The 17400-nt window shown below is 42.7% G+C and overlaps 1 protein-coding gene across 7 annotated transcripts in view; it reads right to left on the reverse strand.

Moving 5' to 3' along the window:
- Window positions 1-17400, reverse strand: part of RASAL2 (RAS protein activator like 2) — a 162951-nt gene that overhangs the window by 22614 nt on the left and 122937 nt on the right. For all 7 annotated transcript variants that reach the window (XM_056844394.1, XM_056844393.1, XM_056844400.1 and 4 more), the window contains 6 exons: window positions 16541-16694; window positions 11307-11405; window positions 9824-10378; window positions 5359-5503; window positions 2928-3072; window positions 1948-2184 (listed from right to left, as the gene is read on the reverse strand). In XM_056844394.1, coding sequence (XP_056700372.1) covers window positions 1948-2184; window positions 2928-3072; window positions 5359-5503; window positions 9824-10378; window positions 11307-11405; window positions 16541-16694 — 1335 coding nt within the window. The remainder of the gene's footprint in view (window positions 1-1947; window positions 2185-2927; window positions 3073-5358; window positions 5504-9823; window positions 10379-11306; window positions 11406-16540; window positions 16695-17400) is intronic.

Genomic DNA, 17400 nt, shown 5'->3' on the forward strand with positions numbered 1-17400 from the left:
TTCCACTGAGGAACCGCTCTAACTGTTAGAAAATTCTTCCTAATGCCTAGACGGAAACTCTTTTGAATTAATTTCAACTCGTTGTCTCTGGTACGATCTTCTGGGGTAGCAGAAAACAACTCGGCACCATCCTCTATATGACACCCCTTCAAGTACTTGAAGATGGTTATCATATCCCCTCTCAGTCTTCTCCTCTTCAGGCTAAACATACCCAGCTCCTTCAACCTTTCCTCATAGGACTTGGTCTCCAGACCCCTCACCATCTTTGTTGCCCTCCTCTGGACACGTTCTAGCTTGTCTACATCTTTCTGAAATTGTGGTGCGCAAAACTGAACACAGTACTCTAGGTGAGGTCTAACCAGAGCAAAGTGATACCATCACTTTGCTTGATCTGGACACTATACTTCTGTTGATACAGCCCAAGATCGCATTTGCCTTTTTAGCTACATCACACTGCTGACTCATGTTCAGTGTTTGGTCTACTAAGACCCCAAGAACCTTTTCACACACACTACTGCTCAGACAAGTCTGCCCCATTCTATAATTATGCATTTGATTTTTCCTACCTAAATGCAAAACTTTACATTTATCTTTGTTGAAGTGCATTTTATTAGTTTTAGCCCAATTCTCCAGCCTCTCTCAAGATCATCCTGTTTCTTCGCTGTCTTCTACTGTATTTGCTACCCCTCCCAATTTAGTATCATCTGCAAATTTAATAAACATCCCCTCTATTCCTCCATCCAATTCATTTATAAAGATGTTGAACAACACAGGACCCGGGACAGATCCCTGAGGAACTCCACTAGTCATTTCTCTCCAAATGGATGGGGAACCATTAAGAAGCACTCTTTGGGTGCAATCTGTCAACCAGTTACAGATCCACCTAACAGAAATAGGATCTAAACCACATTTTCCCAATTTGTCAACTAGTATACTATGTGGAACCTTATCAAAAGCCTTACTGAAATCAAGATAAACTATGTCTACAGCATTCCCCTGATCCAGCAAGGTAGTAACTTTCTCAAAAAAGATAAGATTAGTCTGACATCACTTGTTCTTGAGAAACCCGTGCTGGCTCTTACTGATCAGATCCATTCTTTCTAAATGCTCAAGGACTGACCTAAATTAGACAGGAAGGTTTTTCTTGTGTTTCTGGCTAATTTTAGCTCAGAATACTTTCTGAGCTAAAATTATACTTTCTGAGCTAAAATGATCCAGAAGCACAACAAAAACGATAAAACAGTGAAACTTGCAGAAGAAGAAACCGCTGCTAAGCTGAGACATTTGAAAAAAGGCACAACAAACAGTAGAAAATAGAAGGAAAAAAGTTGACTGAAGTGATCCATTGACCCTCCATCTTCCACCAACTCTTCTTATTGAATTCCCTTGTCTCTCCTCTCTGTGTTCCATGGTAAATAAGAGGATTTTTAAAAGTCAGTTTAGTTGACGGTAGAATCTTGGTTCCTGCCTCCCTGAGCAAGCAATGGGAATCATCCAATCTGAAGATGCCCTCCTCCTCAGAGCAAGAAAATCAAGTCTGCTGTTATCTGAATGGCCCATCTTGGGTCCTATTGTCCATTGTGAGGGACTACTGATCCATAAAAGTGTTAGCAGAGTTATGAACTAATGCTGCGATGTTTGTCCTTCAGCTGGTACAACCCAATTTTGATCGTAGGGTCGCCATGCACACAGGCATCCGATTAAGGGAGCTCTGACTCATGAAAGCTTATGCTGTAATACATTTTGCTAAGATTTTAAGGTGCCACCGGATTCCCATTTAATTCTGCATGCACATACAAATCCCAAAATATTTTCAGTGGAGAAGAAGCGAGTCAGCTCTGTGTTGTAGCTACTTCCACCACGGCACTCATGTGTAAGTATATCTTACCCCCGACCAAGAACGCAGATGCCCCTTAACTACTTTTGTTCGATCTCATGGAATTTTACCTTGTAAAGTTTGCCAGGTTTTGGATAACTTTTGCAATTAGGGTGAGAGTCCGAGAGGTACGGTCATCAGGGTACTCCTGCATGAGGTTAAAGAGACTCGGAGACATGATAGCTGGGCAGAGGAAACGGAGGAAAAGCGAGGCACTGATCAGGCGCTCACTGATATCCTGCTTCCCCCTGTTGAGGCACTGCTGCTTCCATGATGCAAACACCTCCTTCAGCTCCCGAGGAAAGACACTGCACAAAAACAAAAACAAAAAAGGTTTGGGCTGAAATGCCACTTGCTTCGGCAGCACAATCATTCAGTATACCAATGGGTTTTTTGTTTTGTTTTTACTTCTCTTGAACTCTCTCTCTCTCACACACACATACACTTTACATTTTTGCCTCTGTTATGGACAATCAATTTGCCTAGATGTTATGGTCAACTGGCAAAGAAGAAGGAACCTGAAACTGAATCTAGATGAAACAGGTAATGCTGGTTTGAAAATCGGACAGTTTGGAGGGAGTTGTGTTACCACCTTTGAAGTAGCCATGTCTTCAGCAGACTGCATGAAGAGCTTGGGGGGGGGGACTCTTTTAAATCCAGCTCTGCTAATAGATAGGCAAGTGGGTGCTGTTACTTTAAAAAGTGCTTTCTTATAATTGCAATTTATTTGGAGATTAGTTCTTTCCTGGAATCAGTTGATTGGGCTTTACTGATGCATGCTGCGTGGTATCTCAAGATATGCATCAAGTATAGTTATTTCCACTTTGAGTTTACTTGAGATTGGGCACCTTCTAAATTGTGTCCCCCAAGTGCAGTGCTTTACTTCCCCCCCCCCATTGGGATCACATGCTCATTCATTTGTATGGGGAAATGACAATGGATCCATCCTTCCATTTGTGCAGCCAGAAAGGGGAAGGACAATTTTACCTTCAGATAAACAATCCTAACAAACAATCCACCATTTGAAGCGTAACTCTGCCCCTACACTCACCAATAGGAGTTGATGATTTTGCAGAAGGCCAGCTCACAACACATTTTGAGGTTGGCCTGGTTATCGGACAGCTCGCTGGGTGAACTTTTGCTAGGATCCACTTCACAATTCTCATCCGACTCATACAGCGCCTTGATAAATTCACCTTAAGTTAGACAAGACAGAGGCACATCAGACGAAAGTCTTATTAGCATGTTGCTGCAGTGTTTCAGTCTTCCTGGACAGCTGCAATCATTTCACAGTATCATACGATGGTGCTACATGATCCTCACATTGGCTTGAAGCACAAGGCTGACCAAAGCAAGCCATGCCATTGATGCTTGGCCAAAAGCCACTTCTACAAAGGAAGCAACAACCTTATTCCTCTGGCCAATAATTAAGACAATCAGATATATAATGCTCTATTTGGGAGACAGAGTGGAGAATCCTCCCTTGCACATTCCTTTGTGAGAGAGGCTGGCACTGAGCAATAGTTCCCTTGTCCCTTCCCTTATCATTTGCTGCTTATTGCTGCTTCTAGGATGTCAATAATAGCAGGAAGTCAACTGGGAGCAGAGTAGGCCTGCCACCCTCAGCCTCCCCGCTCCCGCTTGGTGGAGCAGCAGGAGCCAAACAGAGGGCAAAATTGGCATTGAACAGACATGGTGTTGTTGATTCTGGTTTGGCATTGGAATTGATGTTGTGCTGTTGGTACAATGCCATTTGTTGTTACTCCATCTCCCAGAGGTTGCCAGCTCTGGGCTGGCAACCCCTTCAGCAGAGCGCCCAGCTGTTGGGCGTTTTCTCTGAAGTGCCTATATGTAGCAGGAATTTCTCAACTGCCCCTTATATAGGCATGTGACAGGAAGAAGAGGAACCAAAGTTGTGACCTCACCAATGGCAAGGGGAATCCATGCTTCAAGCATGTATAGAACATTAGAGGACTGATTGGTAGCAAAATGGGAGCTGGATCAGGGCAGGTTGAAAGTAAAAGAAGTCAAGGGAGAGCTTGTGTGCATGGATACTCTGAATGAAAACCAGAATTAAATAGATAATTTACATATCATCCTGTAGAAACAAAGCTGTGGGTGAGGTTTAAACACGGGGAGTAGCTAAAATTGATAGGTATCGGGGTAAGGCTTATGGATTTCATTAAGGGCCTCCCCACCATGATCCAATCACTACCCCATATTGTTTCAGTAATGATACTTAGGCCTGACAGACCCAGGTCCTAAATATAGATCCAAACCCTCACATTGGATTAAGGTTTCATTAGGCTCAAAATGCATAGCTAAAAGGCCGGGCTGAAGTCAGATGTAGATGTGGCTAGCATTCACAGCTTTGGTGGGAAACAGTAGATAAAGAGGTGCGAGAGGAACATCTGGAGTTTCAGAAACATCACTGAAAATCACAACAAGCTCAGGTCGACCTTGTAGAAAGTTACCTGGAGTTACTTAGTACAGTGTGCCAAAACACACCTCTTGGTAGCAAGTGATCCTCCTCTAAGGGTGAACACGCAATTGTAGTGGGAGTTTAATTATATAACAAATTATGCTGTAAGCATGCTTGAATAATAATGAGTAGATGAACCAATTAGTAACTTGATTTCCAAATATGTATACTGGAAGGAGAAGGGGAGTTGCTTTATATCAGGAGTGTCAAACATAAGGCCTGGGGCCCGGATCCATCCCCTTGAGGGCTTTTATCCGGCCCGCTAGCCAGCTGAGGCAATTAACCCCCCCCCCGCCGCCCCAGTCCTGATCTGGGCTGTTAAATGAAAGAGTGTTTTTGTTTTAAGCATGTTTGTATTTTAAGTAAAAAAATAAAGTTAAAAAAATCATTAATTGGTTTTGCCTATGCCTTCTATAAAGTTTGTAACTCCAATATCTGGCATTAAATTTTATGGTATACATGGCCCGATCCGATCAAGTGACATTTATGTGATATCCAGCCCTCGTAACAAATGAGTTCGACATCCCTGCTTTATATTGTATGTGATTGTGAGTGACAGTGTGCTTCTCTCTTTCACAGTCCTTGAGCTGGAGGGGCACTTTATTTGTGTGATCACAGAAATAAACTTTTTTCCCCTTTCACCCCCTTGGTGTGGTTTATTGGATCAACAGCATCAGGGCCTGGACCTGTTTATGGTAACAGTAACATGAAAAGTCTTCAGTTTCTAAGGGGAGTTACTACCAAGGGAAGGAAGGATCACATCTGAGCTTTACCCACACAGCCTGTAAAGTCTGACATTATTGGAACAGCACTGGGAGAATGCCCACTGTCACTTCCCATGAGAGTAATAACACCGGAAACAGCTGATAACCAGATACAAATGCCAGTATCAGTGGATAAACCAAATGGGAGTTAACAGAATGTCTGTGAACCAATTGTGCAGATACACTCCTAATTTCTGCAAAAAGTCACCCAGAAAGAGAGGCCAGCGCTGCCATACCAAGGGCATCTTGCAGATACTTCTGTCCAACCAGCTTGAGGTATTCCTCAATGGCTTTGGTGGCAAGTGTATTCTCCCTGAAGATCAGCACGTCGTGCTCCCCACAGCGATCAACCTCAGACATCACCAGATCGGTCAAAAAGTCCTGAAGGGGGAGTTAGATAGGAAGAAGGTGTTTCAGCCAAAAAGAAATATTGTACAGCACCAGGCAGTAGGATGTTCAGGATATGCTTCAGTCAACAACAACAAACCCCAGAAGAGAAAATCAGAAGCAAATCTGAGGTCTGACCTACAGTGCCTGGTTCAAAGGAACATGATGAATCTAGGAAGCGAGACACACTTTTATTCTGGTTCCTGATGACACTTTTTAATAGGTTCAATATACAACCATCTTATTCTTTCTTCAACAACAACAAAAAAACATGCCACACTGCCAGGATTTTTGATGCCATGCTGGTACATATGTTTAAGTGAAACAATCATAATACATGTCCTCAGTCACTAAAATGCCTGCTTGGAAAACAAAACACAGAGAGGTTCTCCCCATTTATTTATTTAGACCCTGCTCTTCTCCCCAATGGGGATGCAAAGCAGTTTGCAACATGGGTCTCTCTTCCTCCAATTTAACTCACAACTATCACCCTGTGAGGTAGGCTAGTCTGAGAGAGTGCCGCTGGCCCAAGGTCACCCAGCAAGCTTCTGTGGCAGAGTTGGGATTTGATCTTTGGTCTCCCACATCCTAGACCGATAACCCTAGCAGTACACCATGCTGGTTCTCAGCCAGCATATAGAGAAGATGAGTCCACTACTGGCAGCCCACTCTAGAAATTGCAAAAAAGCACAGAGGAAAAGTTAGAGTGTCCAAGTGGTTTAGGCCTTTGAAAAGTCAACACTAGAAATCTGGCCCTATTCCTCATGCAGACCTGAGGAATAATCACATGTCATCTGAAGTTCTGGAGAAGGCTCCAGTGTACCCTTCCCTAAGTGGTGTCCTGACACCCACTAGAATATAGTGATGAATTCCAATATGAGACAAAGGACTGCAGCCTGCTGAAAAGGCAAGGCGATGGATGGAGAAACTCCCCAGGTAAGGCCTCTAAACCCCGAGTATCTTGCAAAAGGACACAGCCCACCTATTAAAAGTGCCACCACCAGCAATACAACTTGACATATCCAGCTGAAACAGTTTGGTTCAGTGAGAATACGTCCCTGGGATATTACAGATAAATATTACACAAACAGTGCAAGCTATTAAGTTTTTAAAAAGAAAAGAAAAAGCAATGGGCCGCTTCATTCTAATCCTGCATGGTCAGCAGAATATCCTATCTAGAGATAGCACATGATTGTTTTACAGAAAAGTGGTTTTCAAACTACGTTCAAGGGAAGCTTCTCAGAAGCCCCTCAAGGACTCCTCAATGAGAAAGTAAGCAATGATTCATGCACCTGCTCACCACTATTCAGTTTTCCTTCCAATGTGTATGTACCATGGAGGAGCACTAAGAAAAAAATATTTATTTTATTTTATTCAATTTCTACCCCGCCCTTTCCCAAGACAAGCCGGGCTCAGGGAGGCTAACAACAACATAAAATTTACAACTAATCAATACAATAAAAACATAAAACAGATAGAAAGAGATATAACCTAACCGATTTAAAACGATGCCCAAGCAATGACACCCAAATAATGATTCCCTCCTATATACAGTTCAATTAATCTAAAGGAGGGACTCATCACTAACATGGGCAAAGGTTAGTACCAGGGAGTACAAAATGTGGAGACCTCACTGTACAAACAGGGAATACAAGCATAATACAGTACAGTATTGGCCAGCAAAGAGGCAAGGAAAGGAAAACAAAGAGAGAAGGCATAAGGGGGAAAGAAAGGGAAAGGAAAAGGAGAAAACTTCGGAACTGAGCCAGGTCCCACAGGGCCCTGGTCTCATTAGACTGAGAGTTCCACCAGGCCAGGGCCAAAAAAGCCCTGGTCCTGGTTGTGGACAGCTGGACACTTCTTGGGCCAGGGATCACCAAGAGGTTGTTTCCAGCTGAGCGTAATGGTCTTTGGGTGGTCCCAAAGATATGCTGGTCCCTGACTGTTTAGGGCTTTAAAGGTCAGTATCAACACCTTGAACCTGATCTGGTACTCAATCTGGAGCCAGGGCAGTTGGTGAAGCACCGTTTGTATATGTGGTCTCCAAGGGGTCCCTGTAAAGACCTGCACCACCGCCTTCTGGACCAGTTGTAATATCCAAAACAGCCTCAGGGGTAGCCCTGCATAGAGTGAGTTAGTCTAACCTGGAGGTGACCATTGCATGGATCACCATGACTAGATCAGGGTGGGACAGGAAGGGTGCCAACAGCCAGGCTTGGCGAAGATGGAAAAATGATCTGTACCTCCAAAGGAAGGGAGGCATCCAAGGTCACCCACAAACTCCTGACAGAGGAATTCTAGGGTGTGCTCTCAGATTCATGCAAATCACCAAAAACCAACATGCCTGCTAAGTGCTCCACAGGCACTGATTGCAGCACCCTGTAACATCTCACAGAATCCCCTTGATTATTGAGGGGTTCCTCAATAAACATGTAAATGTGGAAAGTGTTCTTTGAATGCAATGCACTGGAAAACCATGTATCTGAAGACAACACACTTGAAAATAAATGCATTTGCCCTGTCCATCACTTGGTGGTCATCAGCCTTTAAAAGCATTATAAAGCCACTTTCATTGAGGAAAAACAGGTTTTGAGAAACACCATGAGAATTCAGCATGTATTCTATGTTTGAGGTTTGGACCCAGGTGAGGAACAGGGAAAGGAAACGGATCCTCACAGGTGATGCAAAACCCCACTCTACCATGAAATCTCAGTGGATGGCCTTCAGTAGTCACTAGTTTCTGGCGAACTCATCTCACAAGGTTATTGGGAGGATACACTATTGTAACACCACATATGTTGCTCCTACCCTCAAACTGTTATTTACAGGGATCTATGTTGGGACCGGTGCTTTTCAACCTGTTCATCAATGACCTGGAGTTGGGGTTAAACAGTGAAGTAGCCAAGTTTGCAGATGACACCAAATTATTCAGGGTGGTTAAAACAAAATTGGACTGTGAAGAGCTCCAGAAGGATCTCTGCATACTGGAAGAATGGGCATTAAAATGGCAAATGAGATTCAATGTGAGTAAGTGTAAAGTGATGTATATTGGGGCAAAAAATCCCAACTTCACATATACACTGATGGGATCTGTGCTGGCAGCGACAGACCAAGAAAGGTATCTTGGGGTGGTAGTGGATAGCTCAATGAAGATGTCAACCCAGTGTGCGGCTGCTGTAAAAAAGGCAAATTCCATGCTGGCCATAATTAGATGAGGAATAGAGAATAAAACTGCTGATATCATACTGCCCTTGTACAAATCTATGGTGAGACCACACTTGGAATACTGTGTACAGTTCTGGTCACCACACCTAAAAAGGATATTACAGAGCTTGAGAAGGTGCAGAAAAGAGCAACCAAAATGATTAGAGGACTAGAGCAACTGTCCTATAGGGAGTGGTTAAGACACTTAGGGCTGTTTAGCTTGGAAAAAAGGCGGCTGAGGGGAGACATGATAGAGGTCTATAAAATTATGCGTGGTTTGGAGAGGGTGGACAGGGAGATGTTTTTCTCCCTCTCCCATAATACCAGAAAGCAGGGTCATCTGCTAAAGCTGGAGGGTGAGAGATTCAAAACAGATAAAAGGAAGTATTTTTTCACACAACGCATAGTTAAATTGTGGAACTCCCTGCCCCAGGATGTGGTGATGGCTGCCAGCTTGGAGGGCTTTAAGAGGGGAGTGGACATATTCATGGAGGAGAGGGGTATTCATGACTATTAGTTAGAATGGATACTAGTCATGCTGCATACCTATTCTCTCTAGTATCAGAGGAGCATGCCTATTATTTTGGGTGCGGTGGAACACAGGCAGGATGGTGCTGCTGCACTCATCTTGTTTGTGGCTTCCTAGAGGCACCTGGTTGGCCACTGTGTGAACAGACTGCTGGACTTGATGGGCCTTGGTCTGATCCAGCAGGGCCTTTCTTATGTTCTTATGTTCTAAATGGTCCAAATAACCAGGACTGGCTATAAACTGTTTTGTTATAATGAGATCTTTAGCTATTTTTATACCAGTAGATCTGTTAACGATAGGACACTTTGGAGGACATAGGGTCACCATAGGTTGGAAGCGACTTGATGGCACTTAACACACATATACCAGTAGATGCCTGTTCAAGCAGATGCCTTTGCATACTTATTTCCCTTTTTTGGTTTTACAAACAATGCATTGAATTATTGTTCTTTTAATCCATGCCTTTTATATGACTTCTGTTCTATGGCACCTGTAGGATTCTCATTGACAGATCTCAGTGAGAACCCAATCTCCATAATCTGCCAACGGTATTCCAATTCAGGAGCAACACTTGTGCTTACCTTGGCTCTGCCAGTGCTCTGAAGAATGTGAACCAAAGCACAGGCCATTTCCTCTTTGTTACGGACACTGATCACTGGCTCCAGCACGGTGCACAACAAAGTGTAATTGTTAGTGACAAATTCAGCGAATTCCTTGTATTGCTCCATGGGCAGGATGATAATGGTCTGGTATCGAGACTTGATCCGGATGGAAGGTCCTCCAGTCTTGCCTTTATTGGGAGTGGGTGTGCTGATGGGGTACCACTTTTCCACAAACTGACGGCCAGTCACACTGGCAACAGGGATGTTGACTAGACCAACATAGTTATTTTTGTCCTTTTTCTTTTTCTTCTCAACATCCTTGTAGATATGGACAGTGATGCTGAGTATTGATGGAAGTCCTGAGAATTCAAAGTGCTCACCCCAGAAGATATTGTCAGCTCTTGTTTTTCTTGTAGTGCGGGCAAATAAAGTATCGTCCAAGCACAATTCACAGAAGTACTTCTTCTTGGGGGCCAAGTCCTTGGCTTCAATGATCCAAAGACGCAATATATTCTCAGCTCGAAGACAGTTATCCTGAAGAGAAAAGTATTTAGTTTGGCTTAGCAGTGCTGATACACGATTCTTTGTAACAGTTAAATTCAGATCACACAATATCCTTTTTCTGTGCAGCTTTTATTTTTGTTAAATAATTCTTACATTAACTAAAGGTCCTGGCCCCAGTGACAATAACCAAAAGCAGCCCAATGGGGGAAAGAGGGAATATCTTGCATATCACAAAGAACTTCAGTGTATGCAGAAAAGAGGAGCAGAAATCCCCAAATCCTGCTGGTGACCCACCCAAGAATTTCAACCCACCCAAGAATTCCATCCCGTTAGTTTTCCTGAAGGCAACTGAGAGATCCAGACGAATGAACAGTGCCTCTCTCTATTTAGATTGTATATCAGGGTGATTAAGGAAGTTTCTATTCTAATTGAAAGCCAGATTGAAATGTATCCACTGTCAATAGAGGGCAAAATAAACCTTTATTAATGATAAAACATGGGATTTGTGGAGAGGGCCAGTAATGTAATAACTCATTCACTTTGATAAAGCTCTAACTTTAGAAAACTATTACTTTTTGAAATGCAAAGGCCAAAATCCATATATTGTCAGCATCTGCCTATTGGCCAACAGGGCTTTTTGCTAAAAGAAAAAAGTTCAAGGATAATTTACACTGGCTCATTTCCCAATAAGACAATGATAGGTCTTCCTAGAGAACGTGATCATTAGCATGGTGACAGAGGTCCACGTTTTAAAAGCTTAATATATTACACTTGTATAAAGCTGAGAAGAGTATCATCTGGTGCTACTGAGCAGTTTTCCTCCTGGGGTGGCTACACTGATGCCTTCAACCTAATTAAATGGGTGGGCTTGTTTGGGGAAAGTTGATGTATCACTTGGCCAGGAATGCAATTACTCTGGGTGCATTTTACCACTGGATGTTTCCCCCTTGTATAGTACCTTGTTAGGCTGAACCGCTCTCCGTAGGTTTTCCATCCACTTGTCTCTTTCAGCAGTGGAAGAACAGCTGAAGCATTTGCTGCCGCTCGAGTATGTTACCTAGGACATGTTAAGAAAAAGTTAAGATCTGCCAAGCTTGCACAAAACAGGAATGAGCACAGTACATTGAATACTTTACAACAAGAATCCTAAATTACTTACTAATGTAAAATAAAGCAAATAAGAGTACACATCTAACAGTGCAATCCTAAGCAGAGTTAAAAAAAAAAAGAGGTAAAGGTAAAGGTCCCCTGTGCAAGCATCAGGTCATTCCTGACCCATGGGGTGACATCATATCCTGACGTTTACTAGGCAGACTTTGTTTGCGGAATGGTTTGCCAGTGCCTTCCCCAGTCATCTTCTCTTTACCCCCAGCAAGCTGGGTACACATTTTACCGACCTCGGAAAGATGGAAGGCTGAATCAACCTTGAGCCGGCTACCTGAAACCGACTTCCATTGGGATCGAACTCAGGTCATGAGCAGAGCTTGGACTGCAGTACTGCAGCTTACCACTCTGTGCCACGGGGCTCAGAGTTACACCTTTATAAATTCATTGATGTCAAAGAGCTTAGAAGGATGCAACTGTGCTTAGGATGGCACTGTAATTCTGCTTTCTTTTGTGAATCAGATTTTTTAAAAAGGAATTTCTCTCTCTCTCTAACAAGGGGGACAGATGAAGACTAGGGATGAGCAGACTCCCCCTCAGTTTCATGGTTTTAGTATGGTTTGAGCTCCACTTTGGCTATCTTCTAGCAAGAAAGGAAAATTTCAGGAAGCTGACCATAGATTTCGCACAAAGAAAAAATATATGCTGTTATCATTTACAAAAACATTTTAAAAAATAGCGATGCTGAAAGAAAAATGTATTGTTACTGCCTATCTACTTGTGCAACAGAACAACATTCCTATGCAATAAAAAAAACAAAGAACCCCTTCAAAATGAATCCCCTTTGTGTGCCAAATTTTAAAACAGTCTTTAGAACATCACACAAAGGACTAGTATTAAAGAGACTTCTACTTTTTATGTTGCAGTAGGAGCACAGTTGCAGTTTTCTAAAACAAATCTTCAAAGCTACCCTTACAGAGATTAGTAGTGGAAGGCTTTATTTATTTTGAAAGCGCATTCTGGAAATACAGCTCCAGAAATTCTGGATTTCAACACTGAATTCTGCTCTGGCAATGGTTTCCAGCAATACTGACCTAAAATCTTTGGACAAATTCAGCAAGAGAAGGACTGTGTAAACATCCCTAATGGGGACTAGAAAGTGGTGGGCAGTAAAAAGCAGGATGTGTGTGTGTCAAGTGCCGTCAAGTCGCAGCAGACTTATGGTGACCCCCTTTGGGGTTTTCATGGCAAGAGACTAACAGAGGTGGTTTGCCAGTGCTTTCCTCTGCACAGGAACCCTGGACTTCCTTGGTGGTCCCCCATCCAAATACTAACCAGGGCTGACCCTGTTTAGCTTCTGAGATCTGACGAGATCAGGCTAGCCTGGGCCATCCAGGTCAGGGCAAATACGGGGCGCTCAAATAACACACCTTAAGCTCTTGAAACCCCACATCGTACTCCTTCCTCCCTATATGGACTTCACAGGACAGGGCCCCTTTACAGCCTGGTCTAACCAATATATGAAAATTTATGTTTTTATGTGACTCATTTGTTCATTTGCAAAGGTGACGTGATGTTTTGAGATGTTAGCCAGGCCCCTCAGGAATTCACCTGAAGAATTTTGAGATGATCTGACATGTTTTTGGCCTGTGGCATTTTGAATGTTTATATTATGCTCACACAGGGAACGAGGCATTTAATGATGCCACATATCTGTGGGCCAATGTGTGCTGATCCCAAACAGCCTAGCTGTATGCATTTTTATGGTTTTGTCCTTCAAAGCACTGGCTTTAGATACAGCTTCTAAACTTCCCATAGAAAGTTAAGCAATGACGTATTGGATTTGAAGCCTCCAGAGTTTTGGGTGGGGCACACGCACACGCACACACACCAATAGAAACTTTTAAAAAACCCTTTACACCATACAATGATTATTAACATTTACAACAATCAACACTTGTGGTAAATACACCAGACATCACATTACCAACAAGGAATGTGATGTGTACACTGAGACTAGGCCTCAGTTTTGCCCAAAGGGAACAAAAATAGCAAAAATATGCTTAGGAGGGGAAAAAACTGTTGACATTTTCAAGATGATAGATTATGCACCAGACCACCAGTGTAGTTACTAATTGGCAACACAAAAATACCCAGTTCTGGATTCAGAAAGCTGCCAAGGAATAGAAACCTCATTTTAAAGAGGATATAATGCAATGCAGAAAATTAAAAGGTCAAATCTAAAATGGAAAGAACCTCCATTAGTAGTGCTACAGAACCCAGGGACGGCTGGGCCAACCTGCTCAACTTGTCACAGAGAAGAGCAATGACCAAATTTTGATTTATGTTCTGGTGGTTTATCTGAGGACCCTCTCCCTTTAACATTCCCAAGAGGTTAGAACAAGGTAGTTTGTTTCTTTTATCACTAGGGTTGCCAGGTCCCCCTTCACCATCGGCGGGAGGATTTTGGGGTAGAGCCTGAGGAGGGCGGGGTTTGGGGGAGGGGAGGGAGCTCAAAGCCATAGAGTCCAATTGCCAGAACGGCCATTTTCTCCAGGTGAACTGATCTCTATCAGCTGGAGAACAGTTGTAACAGCAGATCTCCAGCTAGTACCCGGAGGTTGGCAACTCTATTTATCATGGCAGAGGAATGTTTCCCCAATTGCTTGCATATTTTAAATAGGAAGTCTGAGGAGCAGAGTTAAGTGACTATTTCAGCTCCCAGGTAGGAAACACTCCTTCAGCTCCCAGATTGGAAACACTCCTTCAGCTTCCAGGTAGGAAACACTCCAGAACTTTATTTTTCCAACTAGTTCACACACTGTGGAGCTGGCCGACCAGGTGTGAACTGATTATGTTCCCTCGGAAGCAAACTAAAATGTGCTTTCACCTAATGGAAATGCTGATGTGAATTGTGTCGTAATAATTCTGGAGTGCTTCTTCCAAAGAAATCAAGTTGCCGGCGTAATCTCTAAGGTAAACAACAGCAGATCTTTGCTTCTGTGGACTGAGGTGTAAGAATTTTTTTTATTGCCCTCTAAACTTCCAAGAACCTCCACACGGCAGCTAGGGACCAGCTCAGTACAGTCACCTCCTCCCTCTTTAGAAACCATTTCTAATTTTATTGTAAAAAGTTACACCTGGGATACTTTCGTTAATTTTTTTTAACAGCATGAATACCAAAGGAAAAATCTACAGAGAAATGGGGTTTTTTAATCTCATTAATCATTTAAGCCTTCCCTCACACAATCACTTGTAAAATCCTGTCCCCACATGTTGCTTCATGCACGGGATTCCTCTTTCTCAAATCTCCCTCTCTTGTTGGTCCCCCTTCCTAGGCACATGTAAATGACAGAGAGAAAAAATTCTCTCACACACACAGGGTGCAGACAGAATAATACTTAAGAGCTATGGAGTTAAACAACAACAACACATGCCAGGACAAATGTTTTTTTAAATATGAATTGGGCTCTTACAAAATAATGAACAAAAAATTACTTTTGATTTAGTCTCTGAAATACATAAACATACTGAAACATCTTGCCTGGTAGAATAATATTTTGTGTAAGAACATAAGAGCAGCCATGCAGGATCAGGCAACTGGCTTATCATCTCCAGTATCCTGTTCCACAGAATGGCATGGAGGCTGAAACTTCTCTCTGTTTTTGACCTCCAGAACCAGTATTCAGAGAGTTACTGCTTCTGAACATGGAGGATCTGTTTAGAGATCATGATTTATCACCATTAGAAGACATATCCTCCATGAAGTTGTCTAAAACATTGCCCACACTTCCACATATTGCAGCAGGCAATAATGTTATGCAACATTAACCAAACATTTCTTCCAAGTGAGTTCTCTCAGAACAAGAGTTCTGTTCGCCACAGATGCTGGGCACCCTTGCAACGTTTTGCACTGGCCATTGGTGCCTGGTACAATCACAGCTTTCTTTTAAAATATTTAGTGCACATTACAAGCCAGTGTGGTTACAGAGATGTTTCTGGTTCTATAACAACTGAATCATTAAATGATCACATATCAGTCAACGAGCAAAAAGAAGCCCGGTTTATCAGTTTTTCAGTTCTCACAAGGCCCATTTATGAAGTTTTCCATGGCCTCTCTCCAGCTGTCCACACTGGAAGCTGGCTTACTTTTAAAAAGATAATCTCCAAAGGAGAAGCTGGCTACAGAAATACCTGCTAAGATTACTGTGTGAACATACAAAACAGTTTGGTACTGTTTTCTTTCTCTGGCTCTTCTCTATACCTGCCACCTGAAACCAGAGATGCCAAAGATCCAACTATGACCCTTCTGCATGTGTGTAAGACATGTTCTCTACCACTCTGCCAAAGGCAAGGTCTTCCCTAGCGGAGTCTTTTCTGTGGTGGCGGAAGTGCAACTGTGGAATGTGCTCTTACCACAGAGGCTGGTCAGGTTAATTCTCTGGGAACATTCTGGAAGCTCGTTAAGTTTCTCTTGTAACTTTAATTAACAGGTGTTAGAAGCGGTTACTGATTAATTCACATAAAATTGCCATTATTTTACTGTAAGCTCCATCTGGGGTTGAGAAGCAGGATGCAAGCTACAAATAAATAAATATTGTCGAGAATATAAACAGTCAGTGGCAAAACATTTGAAAATAATAAGTGAATAAGGACTACAGAAATATGTAAGTTAGCAGCTGGTCTGCGTTGTGGAATAAATTGTGAATTCAGTCCTCAGAGATCAAAACACCTGCCCAACCCTGGTGCAGTGCTAAAGCTGATATACACCTACATCAACAGAAACTGGCTCAAAAACAGATCACGCCTCCCACATTTTCTCTTTCTCTCAAGCCATTCATTGTAATGTTCAGTTGAGGTAGCTTCACACAGTTGACGAAATTTCTTCTTGTTGAATGATTGATGTCAGTGGCCCCAAGGGCTTTAAAACTGTCTGATGAATACCTAGTCCACACCTTTGCTTTGGGTACATCTCAATTTGCTCACCCAGTTATGAAACCCAGGAAGAGTGAGATCAGCAACCAGACCAGGCAGGTTAAGCAATCTATGTATTTCTTTCTAAGGGGTGAGTTGTTTTGGGTTTTTTACCTCAAAGCAGAAGTCTTGTCCGAGGATACTGCTATGAAGGGGTTTGACCAAGACTTTCTCTTCAGTGGCAAGATCTAATGTCTCCACAGCACTAGCTGGACTCAACAAAGATTCATGGGAACGAGATTCTTTCAGCTTCGGTAAAGGACGGGACCTGTGCAAAGGACAGAGCAATTAGAAATAAGACACAGGGGGTGGGGGGAGGAAAAGAGAAGTTGGTCCAAGAAAAAAAGAATTTTTCCCCAAGCACTGGTGAAGGTTTGCCTCACTTTGATTGCTGGCTTTTGGAAATTAGATAGCCCTGACAACTCCAGGCAAGATGCAGCAGATCCAGAAAATCAGAAATATTTTGCTTGTTGGCATTTACACACTCTTAACAACTGGCTTTATAAACCTTACTAAAATGAATGCATGTGTCAACATCTCCTAAATCAACACTACCCACTTCTTTCACAGATCCCGAGATTTTATTAACAACCTTGCTGATACAATGAATCACTTATCCCTAGAAGCTGCCAATATTCCATCCGGTTATGAAGGGGAAATAGTACATCTCAAATGGGGAAATAGTACACTCCCTCCAATGTGCATGTCCTGGAAAGGAATTAAATACCTATTGCAAAAAGGGAAGGCATCTGGAATCCAGTATTTCTCTACCTCATTTATATCCTGCCCTTCCTCCAAGGAACTCACTATAGCATACCCAATTCACTGAGGCAGGTTTGTGTAAAGCAAAGCTTCTTAAACTGTGGGTCTCAACCCCATATGGAGTCGCGTAACTGAATGTGGGGGATCGCGAAAAATTTGGCAACAGTAAAAGGTTTCTGTATACTTATTTTAAATACCCGGGGTCACGTAAA

The sequence above is a fragment of the Euleptes europaea genome, chromosome 2, assembly GCF_029931775.1.
Source record: "Euleptes europaea isolate rEulEur1 chromosome 2, rEulEur1.hap1, whole genome shotgun sequence".
Taxonomy (NCBI): Eukaryota; Metazoa; Chordata; class Lepidosauria; order Squamata; family Sphaerodactylidae; genus Euleptes; species Euleptes europaea.